Source organism: Hippichthys cyanospilos, chromosome 3 (genome assembly GCF_059441005.1).
Source record: "Hippichthys cyanospilos isolate Australia breed blue-spotted pipefish chromosome 3, RoL_Hcya_1.0, whole genome shotgun sequence".
Classification (NCBI taxonomy): domain Eukaryota; kingdom Metazoa; phylum Chordata; class Actinopteri; order Syngnathiformes; family Syngnathidae; genus Hippichthys; species Hippichthys cyanospilos.
In genome coordinates, this window is record NC_142371.1 from 13711942 (window position 1) to 13725153 (window position 13212).

At 37.6% G+C, this 13212-nt stretch overlaps 1 protein-coding gene across 2 annotated transcripts in view; it reads left to right on the plus strand.

The window, feature by feature from the left end:
* Positions 1–1368: 1368 nt before the first annotated feature.
* The window catches only part of mroh1 (maestro heat-like repeat family member 1), a 39510-nt gene continuing 27666 nt past the window's right edge, over positions 1369–13212 (plus strand). For both annotated transcript variants that reach the window (XM_088410193.1, XM_088410194.1), the window contains exons 1-15: positions 1369–1500; positions 1894–1958; positions 2171–2316; positions 4323–4454; positions 4540–4702; positions 6017–6115; positions 6318–6469; positions 7431–7571; positions 7694–7786; positions 8431–8509; positions 8659–8772; positions 9156–9229; positions 9299–9421; positions 9990–10088; positions 10188–10332. In XM_088410193.1, the coding sequence (XP_088266319.1) occupies positions 1937–1958; positions 2171–2316; positions 4323–4454; positions 4540–4702; positions 6017–6115; positions 6318–6469; positions 7431–7571; positions 7694–7786; positions 8431–8509; positions 8659–8772; positions 9156–9229; positions 9299–9421; positions 9990–10088; positions 10188–10332 (1582 nt within the window). In that variant the 5' untranslated portion in view covers positions 1369–1500; positions 1894–1936. The remainder of the gene's footprint in view (positions 1501–1893; positions 1959–2170; positions 2317–4322; positions 4455–4539; positions 4703–6016; positions 6116–6317; positions 6470–7430; positions 7572–7693; positions 7787–8430; positions 8510–8658; positions 8773–9155; positions 9230–9298; positions 9422–9989; positions 10089–10187; positions 10333–13212) is intronic.

Consider the following 13212-nt stretch of genomic DNA (forward strand, 5'->3'; position numbering starts at 1 on the left):
AATTCATGTCAAATTTCTTCACTTAAGTTGATTCCAGTGTCATAAGCTTCATGACAAATAATCAGCTAAAAGAGTATTTGCCATCCTATGGTGATCGACTGGCTGTTTTTGGATACTGCAGACGGAAGAAAAAAGAACACAACAATCGCAAGTCAAAGATCTTTGAGCGACTTAGAGGACAGCTCTTGAGAAACAAAGATGATCGGGAAAACATGTCTGGGAGAGAGCATAAAACCCCTCCGAAGAATGCTCAGAAGAATGAGCGAAGAATTGAGTTGGGATGCATTTCCAAGAAGGGGACTTTGTGCAGGTACACACTAAAAAGGGTGGTGGAACCAGAAAAGAGAGTGTCTCGAAGGACAGTAAAAAACGGAACTTGATTGAAAAGGCTGTGCAGTTATTTTTTCCAGGTGGAAAAGTTTTACAGGGGAGCATTACTGATTTTGACATTGATTTAACTGACTTTCAGCAGCATTCAGTTGATGATACTATCAGAGTTGGGGAACTGTATGAGAAAACAAAGTTATCTCTTACGTTTCTATTGAACAACCGAGAAGAGAGACATTCAGAGTGACATACATCTGGAGAAGGGGAATAGTGATGAAACTGCAGTAGGCATGTCGCTATGATCCTTTGATGCTTTGAACCTGTTGGCTTTGTCTTTTGCTGTTTTGGACTTTGTTGTATCAGTTTTGTGATGGCATGCGAAGAGTAAAGATCCCCACTAGCACAGCAACGTGTGGTTTCTTCGCCTCGCCACATTGGTGACCCCAGACTTTAGAATGGGTGACCCCGAATGGGTCATCTTGCCATATTATTATCCCAGACGTTAGAAAGTTTCGTCAGGCTGTTGGAGATGTAGTCTCGCCACATGGGTGACCCGGACGCCAGAATGTTTCAGCGAGGAATCACCGCAGACGTCCCACTTCGTGTAGCAGTGATTTTTTTCACTAAGCAAAGCCATGTGGACATACATATGCGTTTTAAATAGCCCTGGTTACGTGTAGTTAAGCCTAAGGCAGGAGTATGAGCCTACTGAATGTATAGGTCAAATAACGACAACAATAGGAAGAACTTTAATAATAATAATAGTAATCAAAACAACAATAGGCCTACTACTACAACCACTATTATTACTACCACCACTACTGTTGAATACATGCTCATAAAGTAAGTACGCAGCCGGAGTACAGTTTATCCTTTGAAAGAACAAAGCCAAAATTGCCAAACGAGTTTTTAAAAAAAATAGGCAGCTGCGACCGTCTCCTACTCTAACGGTAGACGGCGGTATACACTGCTTTGACATTTGCAGCTATACTATCAAAGAAGAAATGGCCGAAGTGGGCGTCACATCGCTGATTTGTTCCTGCTGACCCGAAGCACATGACTTTACGTGTTTACATCCTGAACTCATATACGCTTATCACACAAAACCTACTCTCATATTTTTAGACAGACGAATCGTGCCAAGGCAAAGTAATTTGCTCAGTGGTCAAAGTGGTAAGTAGCCCAATTAACCAGTCTTCGCTTATCATTTCTCTGTTGTGTTGAGGACGTTTGTGGCTCTTCCGTAGCAACAGCTAAAGCTAATAATAGTAAATATGCAGACTATATGGGAGTGGGATGCTTTAACCTAACTTATGAGGACATGCTTTGGATTTTGTAGATTGTTTGGTTTCAAAACGTTATTGCAAATTCGCTTCATTTTGTTTTTTTTTTATTTGAGAATAATTTATTTGTTGTTTACTTGCCCATTTGTCCTACATGAGATACACTGCCTGTAGCCCAGTAAAATCAAGAAAAAGCGTATTTGAACGTGTTCATTTGTCAAACATAATGCTGTGAAGAAATTATTAATTAAGTAATATGTAACATTTACTGCAATGTTTGCAGGTCGAAGGGTCATTCAGCCCAGGAAACCAACCATCTGTCCACAATGGGCGAGACCAATGTGGAACGTGAGTTATTATTTAAAGTGGATCTGAGTAAGATTACCGGTAATTAGCTTTCCAACATAGTACCATAATGATTCGTTTTTTTTTCCAGACTACAGTAAGCATCTGCAGTTTTGTTTTATGCATGTCTAAACATTTGTGTTGCATCTGTCACTCTGCAACAAATATTCTGATAACATTTGTGTTTTGTTACTGTCATGATGCATTTATTCCAGAGGTGACCCTGGCACTGCTCGATGCAGCTAATGATAAAGACTTTGAGGTCCAGGCTCAGGTCAGGAAGTCAATGCTGACCCTGGGAAATGAACAGCCTGACCGGGTCCTTGCTATGTGTCAGGACTACTTGCTAAAACACCCAAAGGTGACATTATACTGTACAGCATATCGTCAATATGAGGAAATTATTTGAAAACACTCACTGATTTGAACCAGAAAATCGGTTTGAATTTATAAAGATGCGAGTCTGTTGAATTGTATAGAATCTGATTTTTTCCAACTGAGATGAATACATTTTGAATTGCCTTTTATTGAGGACAAATATGTGTTTTTGCAAGAAATATAAACTTTACACCACTGATAAGAAGTTTGGTCATAGGTATGTCTTCAACTAGCCAGAAATTCTGCTTTATATTTCATGATCTGAGCTATACATTCATCCATCTATACTTTGCTTGCTGGAACCTATCCCAGTTGTCTTCACGCAGTAGGCGAGGTACACCCTAAACTGGTTGCCTGCCACACAAAGACAAACACCCTGGCTCTAACCAATCTACCACCGTGCCACCCCTGAGCCATACAAATCAAAATAATTGTAATCCAGCTGAGGACTTGCCTACATGTAACCAGCTAATTTAAATCCGCATAGTCTCCCCCTCATTGTTGCTTATTTAAAGAAATCGCTTCTATATGAATCCAGCACAGTGTGTTTTCATTCACATACAAGCATGCCAAGTTGCCAGGCGGCAGTAGTGTCGTCAAATTCTGTCCAATCAGAAAGAACATCCGCCTTTGATATCATCAGTAACTGCATCTTTGGCGGGAAAAATAGTAGCGCGATGATGCAAATCTCTGGTTTAAGATGGTTACGTGCAACCACATAACTGGAGGCATCGGCAAATCTCCACTTTGGCCGAAGGTTTTGAAAGATTCAGTTTTTATTTAAAAATAAAAAAATAGCCCAGCCATGTATAGCAAATAGGGCAAACGGAGACATGTTGTTTTCAACAACCTCAGCTACGTATAAACAAGGTCTTAATCGAACCATATTCCTCTTCAAAATAAAACCGTTCTTGTATTCTATACATGATTCATGTACAGGATTTTTAAGATTGCGCATTGCTTCATATGATGGAAATTTGTGACCAAATACAGTACTCCATGGCTATACTGAGCCTCTCAGTTGGAGCTGTAAATGACTGTTCATGGGATAAAAAGCTCATTCCCATTATCATGTAGCCATGTGACCATCACAGATCCTAAATTAGGGGTTCCTAAACTATGTATTTCTTATAGTTATATTTGGAGCGGGGCAGCACGGTGGAAGAGTAGTTTTTGCGTCAGCCTCACAGTTCAAAATTCCGAGTTCAATTCCAGCTCACTCCGGCCTCACTGTGTGGAGTTGACATGTTCTCCTCGTGCCCGCATGCGTTCTTTCTGCCCACCTTCCTAAAACATGTGGGATGTGTGTTGAACATAGTCTTTAGGTGTGATTAGGGTGGAATGGTTGTTTATCACTGTGTGCCCTACAATTGGCCAGCGACCAGTTAAGTTTGGCTCTGCCTACTCCGTAGAAGAGAGCTGGGTTAGACACCAGCGATCCTAGGTTGAATAAGCGGCAATAGAAAATGAATGGATATATGTGTAGACCCTCTGTACCCCTCTACATACATATTCAAGTTCCTAAACATGATGGTAAATCATTTAAAACCCACCAACACAAACTGTTTTAACATATTGACACCCAAAATAAAACATTTATTAAAAAATCCACATATCAATGCCTAATATCTCTTAATATATTAAACAACATCTGAATATGCAACAAATAGCAATTTATAGGCCTGTAACTACCTTAAAGATACACAAGGGCTTTCAAATGAGGTCACAAATTTAGTGTGCAATACAAAAGTTGATCTGGCACCCAGATCTTTGAATGGGCGTAACTACAACTGTTTGAGCTAGAATGGGCAAACTTTAGATTCTTTGATAACATAAGGGACTAGTAGCATAAGTATCAGGCAATTTGAAGAGGTAACTGTGAGGAGGCTCTGGAGATTTTTGTGAATTGGCACAACTTCGTAATGTTTACATGTGTACATTTTTCTGGTGGTGTTTTATGCCTCACCTAATCTCTTTCTTCTGCTCCAGTTGGTAGTGAGTCACAGAGTTGTGATTCTACAAACCATTGAGCTGATTGTTGGCAGCAGAATAGATGCAATACCTTACACCAGGATCAAGACCATTATCTCCTTGGCTTCCGATGAAATGACTCGATCCAAGGTGACCAATGTCAAATGAGGTTTTTTTACTCCTCTTTCTGGTGTTGGAATTGATTATCTGTTTTGTCTGTTGTTCTTTCACAAAGGAAATTGTCCCCGACTGGCAGCAGGCAGCCAGTAACATTCTGGTAGCTGTGGGCAACAAACACATCAATGACATAATGGAGGAGATACTGAGCAAGTTTCAACCTGGAGTTTTGCCTCACTTTTTTGTGGTCCAGACGTTAGCCAACCTATCTGATTCCAATGGTAGGAAAACTATTTCACATTTATGATCAAGTCCACTGTGCAATTGTCAGCCTTTTTTCAATTGGTGATTCGCATTCGCTGTCGGAGGAGAAACAGTCATGTCATGTATAGGAGAATTTTGCCAACTTGGGGGCAAAGGAGTCCCCGACAAAGAGTTGAAAACGTTTTTGTCCCCATTTTTTTTATTCCTACATTTAGTTTCATTTGCGGCCTACTGACATAACGATAACATGGTGTAGCATGCCACCACTGTGTTACATCAACTTCAACTTCAAAATAAATGTGCAGTAAATACTACATGGAGGTCAATGCAATAGCCTCACCAATCTTTTATTTTGTCGTGTTCCCTCGGAATTGTGATTGGGTTCTGATAAGCCTGACTTTTCGTCTTGACCCCATCTATCCATCAATCAATTAACTTTCTGTCCTTACGAGGGTCGCTCCTTTGCACCAAATAATTTTTTTCAAATTTAGACAGAAAAAAGGCTAATGCATTAACCATTCATAACTGTAAAAATAATAGACAGAAAAAGGCTAACGCATTAAACATAAATAACTGTAATAACAAATGTTATAATGTCTTTATTTTTGTTTAGTAAATACTATTACTTCAGGTCTGAGATTCACCTCCAAAAAAGCTCCACAAAATTAGAGATTTGCTCCTGAAATAAAGTCAATGATTCATTAAACATCTCTGCAAAAAATACTGAGCTTTTCAAGCCTTGTACAGTTACAGTATATACAATTGATTGCTAAAATAACTAAATTTACTGGCTTGCAGTTTTGTCATGTATGATTTTCTTTTTTTTTTCCCTTGAAGAATAACAACACTAGTTTTGCCCATCCATCGGTGAACAGTAGCATGCTTTTACAACTGAATTATTGTATTTTCTTAAACAGACAATGTGTAAGATTTTGATTTACCATTTTCACCAGCTATAACAGAGATGGCAGCCTCTGGAGGAGTGCCACTCCCCATGTAATATCATTTAATGATAACTCGACCTACAACTATATTTAAAACATACCATTCGTTGTTAAGAACACATTTATTTGCAAGTTTTTTTTAATTTATAATCATTTGATTTATTCCTTTTTAATGAAAATTGTCTAAATCTCACACAATGTCCCTTTAAAGTTTTCTAAAATAATGCTTTGATGCCATCTGCCTAGCTTTGTTTTTCAACACATTCATACACTCATTGCACTTAGTTATGCACGGAGTAGCTGTTTTCTAAGCCAGGTGAAATTATTTCGTTTATTTGTTCACAATAAATGTTTTTATTAAGACTATTATCTTCTTTTTTTTCCTAGTTTATGGCATGGTGCCTTTCCTAAACGCTATTCTTGGTACCATGTTGCCTATGTTGAACCAGACCAAACAAGACAACATGAAGTGGGTTTTCTCATCCGGTATGGATTTGACTTTGCTTTTCAAGTTGTTGATAGCATTTACCTCCCTTTGACTGGAATGCTTTGATTGGAATAATTATTCACTTTCATCATTACAGTAGGACCATTAGAGATCTTACATTCCATATTCAATAAAAAATGCTCCAGGTTTAAAAAGATTGCTCGTCAAATTCTGTTCCTCTCATTTGTGGTTTTCTTTTAGCTCTGTCTCATTTCAGTGACAGTATCTTGGAGTACCTGGCCAATCTCGATAAGGCTCCAGATCCCACAGTTAGGCAGGACACATTCTCAAGTGACATTTGTGCTTCATTTGACATCCTTTTCAATAACTGGTTACAGAGCAGAGAGTCGAAGGTAAGACCTCACAAGTTTGCCGCTGGAGGTTGATGCATTCAATTAAAATGATGTTTTTCTGGCTTCCAGGACTACTTTATAAAGAATTTAATGCTGTGGTTCTTAGCCTTGTTGGAGGTATTAAATCCCTCAAATTTTGTACACATATTCACTGAATCCTCCGTAATTGGAAAACCCTTTGTTTTTTTACTTCTAAACGCACTATGAAAAAAGTTTTTATGGAAGCACATACACTCACCGCTGTCAAACCCCTCAAACTGACCCCAGTTGTTTGATCGAACCCAGGTTAAGAACCACTCTTTTAATATCACAAAAGAATGTCTGCTATATGTGCAACAGCTCACCATTGAACATTTGATACTGTTGTCTCATATTGTAAAAGGGATTATAGTACAGTATATTAAAAGAGTCTGATTAAAGAACAGCGTTGTAGACCACATCATATGGAATGTTTTTTTCTCCTAGAACAGTTAACATAATTTAGCTGAACGAAAGTATAATTTTGCTAATTCTCAATAAATCTTGCTTACAATCTCAGTATTCGGTTTCATTACAGGTATGCCATTACTGTCATCAAAAGCTGGTATCAGAAGTTTAATACTGCTCTGTTTAAAACGACACCGTGTAAGATTTAGACCGTTTTTCATTAAAAATGAATAAATTAAATTATTATAAATTTCAAAAACGTGCAAATAAATGTGTTCTTAAGGACCAACAGTATGTTTTAAATATAATCGTAGATTTAGTCATAATTAAATTATATTACATGGGGGGGGTGGCACTCCTCCAGAGGTCGCCATGTCTGTTATAGCTTCGGACAGCAGGAGTAGGAGTATTTATTGTCGCATTGACCGTAATGCCCCTAAAGCTCCCACAGGCGCATGCGAAAAATTACACATACTGTACTCCCTAAAGACAAATTCATATATAAAGTAATATGCCTTTTTTCTCTGTCTTTCAGTTAAGGCTGACTGTTGCTCAGGCATTGGGATCAATGTGCCATCTCATGGCTAGCGATAAACTTGAGGAACAGATTCCAAAGCTCATTCCTACCATTTTATCCTTGTATAAGAAAAACAATGAGCACTACATTATTAGCAAGGTAACTCTGAGTTGCATCATCAACAAAGTGAATGCTAAGAAACACCAAGTACAAGTATAATGATTTTGATTTCATTCAAATTGCGATGTTTTTAAAAAATTGTTCTATCTCCCATTTTACAGAGTCTTTGCCATGTTCTTGATGCTTCTATTAACATGGGAAGTAGAGTGCTAGAGACTCAACTTGACAGCTTGCTCTTTGCACTGCATCAGCAGGTAAAGGGCTCAGAAGAGCTATTAGATGTCAATTATATTTGGTACATATCTTGAGATATGTGAAATACAAAATGAGTGCATCCACTGTTTCAGCGGTTACTGTCACTGGCTTTACCATAGGATTTTTTTTTTTGCACCGTTTCTTGAATTACTACACTCAGAGAGAATTCTTCCCTGCTTGGTGCAATTTCATGGCACTGTACTGTTGCTCTGCTGAGACTGTTCTATACTCGAAATGACTTTTTTTTTTCTTTTGAGGAGCAATAGACGACTCTACCTCACTAAGCAACAAGAAATTTGTTCTTGACAGGATTAATTCAAAGTTGCAAATATTTCCCAAATATTGAATGAAACTAATGAACTCATTTTTGTATCATCGCCAACAGTCAAAAATGTTGGCCCCTTAGTGGGAAAACGGCTTTACTAATTTTGTGGTTAGTCAGCATGATTATGATGCATGTGCGCATAGGCTAGCCATTCAAAGTTTTAGCTCTTTGTGTCCATCTCTCAAGAAATTGGAGAAAAAGAAAAAAAATGTTTCTGCTGCCCCTGTACGACGACGACGACTACTACTACGACAACAATTCACATTGTTGTAATTTTGGTGTGTGTGCAAGTGTGAAAGTATGTTTTTGCCCCCTCAGGTGTCTGCCTCTGTTGATTACAGTAACCCTCCTACAGTCAAGAACCACAATGAGGTTCTTCGTTGCTTCAGTGTATTAGGTAGCAGAATTATTTTCTTGTTTTTCTGACAAGTTGGATATAAATGAATACATTTGCACACTCTATTTGTAATCTTACGTAAAGTATATTTTGGTGACTATTTATGAATTGTGATGCTTTAATATTTTTCCACTTCCCTCTTAATCTAGCAAACGCCTTCCCAGACCGACTAGTAATGTTTGTTCTTCAGAAGCTAGAGAGCAGTAATGAGCGGAGTAGGTTTGGCTCCCTGGCTGTCCTGCGTCATCTCATCAACTCTAGCAGTGAGCAAATACACTTACCTTAACCTAACGTAACCCATTCACATTTTTATTTGCCTGTAGCATTCAAAGTATGTGTTTAAACAGTTTATGAAACACCACAATTATGTAGTGCTGTGGTTGTATGTACACCACAGTTGAAGTTCTGAGGTTGAATCTCCACTCGGTTGTTGGTCTAATGCGCCTTGCAATTGGCTGGCATCCAATCCAGGGTGTACCCTGACTCTTGCTCAAAGTCAGCTGGGGTAGGCTCCAGCTCACATGACCCTAATGAGGAAACTAGTATAGAAAGTGGATGGATGAATGGATGGAAGATTTTTTTCCTTTCAGTTCTTGCATAACTGCCTTGTTTATGTGATAATTTGATTTTTGTGCATGTGTTGCAGCTTCCATGATGGAGAGTAAAAAGCTTCTGATTTTAGCCAGTATCAGGCAACCAATGGCGGACCACAGTAACAAGGTAACCACATATACAGTCATACAACTGATTGTCAGCCATAAACCCGTGAACTGTTGTCTTTTGACTCAGGTTAAGAAGCGCGTGGTCCAGGTCATCAGTGCCATGGCCCATCATGGTTACCTGGAGCTGGATGGTGGAGAGTTACTAGTGCAATTCATTGTTCAACACTGCGCACTGCCAGACACATATCAGGTAAGGTGTTTTCATTTTGTTTTTTTTTTTTTAATTTTGAAAAATTCTAATTGATTCTTGAAAATGTAGGTATTTTCTTATTATGAAGTAAATTTGTTCTTTCAGACTCTAGTTTGTTTAGCTGTCATAACATCCAATAAAGTCTGTGTGGGGCAGCATAGCCTTGTGCTAGAGTGGCCGTTTTCCAACCGAGATGCTGTGGGTTCTTTAGCATGACACTAAACCCCAAGTTGCTCCTGATGCTGCATCATTAGTTGATAAATGACAAGTAAAAGTAAAACATTTTTAGTACTCAAGGTAGAAAAGCACATCTAAGTGAAAATCCGTTTACCATCTGGTTAATTTGCAGATTACTTCAAGAATTCATACACCACATACGTATACCATTACACCAGCATTGAGCACTGTGTATCAAACTACAATATTGTAGATAATCCACGGTTGAAGACATACCTTGAATTTACAGTCGTCCAGTTTGTTTAGTTTGCAACCAATACTGAAAACAATATCATGATGTAATGAAAATGAAAACATTACAATGTATTTCTTTGTGCACGTATCTTCCCAGAAACCAGCAGATCCAGAAGAGGTAACAAATGAGTCACTGAGGACAATGTGTGATAACACCCTTCATCTACTAACGACAACTGTTGGACGTCTGGCTGATGTATGTAAAATACCAGTCACTCAGTTTTACTTGTGTGTGTCTATTATATGTAAATGGCCCTGCTTTATCTATTCATTAAATTGACGCTGTTGTCTTTAGGTGCTTTGGCCAAAGCTTCTCTTCTACCTAATCCCGCCACAGTACAGCAATGCTACTACACCTCTGTGTAAGAGTCTGATTGTACTTGGCAATAAAAAGAAAGAAAACAAGGAACCATCCTTCAATATAGACTTTACACAGGAAGGTAATTGCAAAACTCACTAACCAATGTACATAAGACAAATATTTTGGACGTAACATTCAATGCAACTCTTAAGAACTTTCAGGTTTTGTCTATTTGTAGTGGCATCATGGACTATAGCGGTAGTGTTTTGAAAAGTAGAAGACTATATTTTCAATCAGGACCAGCGCATATCGTCGTGGATGCCTGAGCTCCAGTCGACTGCATTCATGAAGCGCCCGTTGGCGGTCCAAAATGGTTTTCGCTTAACAGTTAATCTGTGTTTAAGAGTGATAGGTTTCATTAGACTTAATCCATGATACCTATGGCACAGTTACCATGGTTCTTGCATCACGTGATTCATGGATTTCTTGGTGAAAAAGGTGTGTGCGTTTTCATGAATGCCGCATGTTCAATTCACATTTCATATTTCTTGTAAGTATACTTAGTCGTGAGTCCTTGAGTATTCCAGGTACCCTATAAAAAGTATGCGAGCATTCTTTTTCATATTTAACGAATTTATTTGTTTACGCACACAGGCATGCCAAGGAAGCTGCAACAAAACCTCGCATCAAGCGCTGCATAGGCCAACTTCAAAATAAACATAGCAAATAATACATGGGCATCAATGCAATAGCCTTAGAAAGCTTTTTTTTTTCCCCAAGTTGTCCCCTAAACGGTTGGTTGCGTTCTGATTAGCGTGACTATACCTCGCGACTCCTTTATCCCAAATAATTGTAATCACTTCACATAGCCACCAACATCAGCACACCACCATTAAAGAATCATTTTTCAAAAACTGATTATAGATGTTTCAAAATTGTTTGTCAGTTATGCGGTCATTTTATTGTGAGGCACAAGTCTTCGCTAGCTGCTAACATGAGGATGAAATGCATGGTACATTCAAAAACGGTCGGACATTTCAAATAGACAAACGCCAACAAACAAAGGCCATTGACGCACTGAACATTAATAACTAATAATAACGATCCTAATAATTGTTAATAAAGTCATATTATCATTGCTTGATAAAAATTGTTGCTTCAGGTCTCTGGGATTAACAAAAAAAAAGATGTGTTTAAAAAAGCCCTTCAATTGCTGTGTTGAGAATGAATAGCTACAAGGTAATGAATCTTGTATGTATGTATGTATATATGTATGTGTGTGTGTGTATATATATATATATATATATATATATATATATATATATATATATATATATATATATATATATATATATATATATATATAGAGAGAGAGAGAGAGAGAGAGAGAGAGAGAGAGAGAAAAAATAAGATTTTTGTCACGGATAAGCCGCACTGGACTATAAGCCGCAGGTAATTACATCAGATCTTTATGGAAAAAGATGGGATATGAACATGCCTGCATGTTTAGTCCCAACATATTGATAGAAAATGGATGGATGGATATTTTTAACATTAACAGAATACTGTTAGTTAAATAGCAGTTCAAAATTAATCAACATTTCAATAGAATCTTTTTTTTTTCTACCTTTTTTGAATACGTTTTTTTAGTGAACGTAAAAACACATTCCATATACTGCAATAACAATAATAACTCAAATAATAACTCTAAACTCTCAATAGCATAATAACTCAATGTCAATATGACCAACCTTGTTCAACTGTAAACACACAAAAGGAACAGGTAAAGCTTACTTTATCAATTCATTCCCACGAGTCCCAATCTCAATATTGATCCATATATAAGGCGCACCATCAGCTTTTTAACAAAATTAAGGCTTTTAGGTGGGCCTTATAGTTCATAGTTTATAGTCTTTTTTTTTTTTTTAAATAGTATATTTTTTTTAATCTTTTTGAATACAGCCATTGATTCACATCTTTTCAGTTTTATTTCATAGTTGCTCCATAAATTGACACCTCAAACAGATTCACACATTTGCTTGCTGGTTGCTAGCAAAAAAAAAAAAAAAAATCCCCAAAAACGCAGAAAAGTCGCGGCTTATAGTCCGAATATATATGTGTATGTATATATATATATATATATATATATATATATATATATATATATATATATATATATATATTGTTGGTACCCCTCAGTTAAAGAAGGAAAACCCCACAATTCTCACTGAAATCACTTGAAACTTACAAAAGTAACAATAAATAAAAAAAATTTGAAAATTAAATAATCAAAATCAGCCATCACTTTTGAATTGCTGATTAACATAATTATTTTAAAAAAACAAACTAATGAAACAGGCCTGGACAAAAATGATGGTACCATAACTTAATATTTTGTTGTACAACCTTTAGAGGCAATCACTGCAATTAAGCGATTTCTGTATTTGTCAATGAGCGTTCTGCAGCTGTCAACAGGTATTTTGGCCCACTCCTCATGAGCAAACTGCTCCAGTTGTCTCAGGTTTGATGGGTGTCTTCTCCAAATGGCATGTTTCAGCTCCTTCCACAGATGTTCAATGGGATTCAGATCTGGGCTCATGTAAGGCCACTTTAGAATAGTCCAACGCTTTTCTCTCAGCCGTTCTTGGTGTTTTTGGCTATGTGTTTTGGATCGTTGTCCTGTTGGAAGATCCATGACCTGCGACTGAGACCGAGCTTTCTGACACTAGGCAGCACATTTCTCTCCAGAATGCCTTGATAGTCTACAGATTTCAATTTACCTTGCACACATTCAAGACACCCTGTGCCAGATGCAGCAAAGCAGCCCCAAAACATTACTGAGCCTCCTCCATGTTTCACCGTAGGGACAGTGTTCTTTTCTTCGTATAGTTGGTTTTTGAGTCTATGAACATAGAGTTGATGTGCCTTACCAAAAAGCTCCAGTTTGGTCTTATCTGTTCAAAGGACATTCTCCCAGAAGCTTTGTGGCTTGTCAACATGCATTTTTGCAAATTCCAGT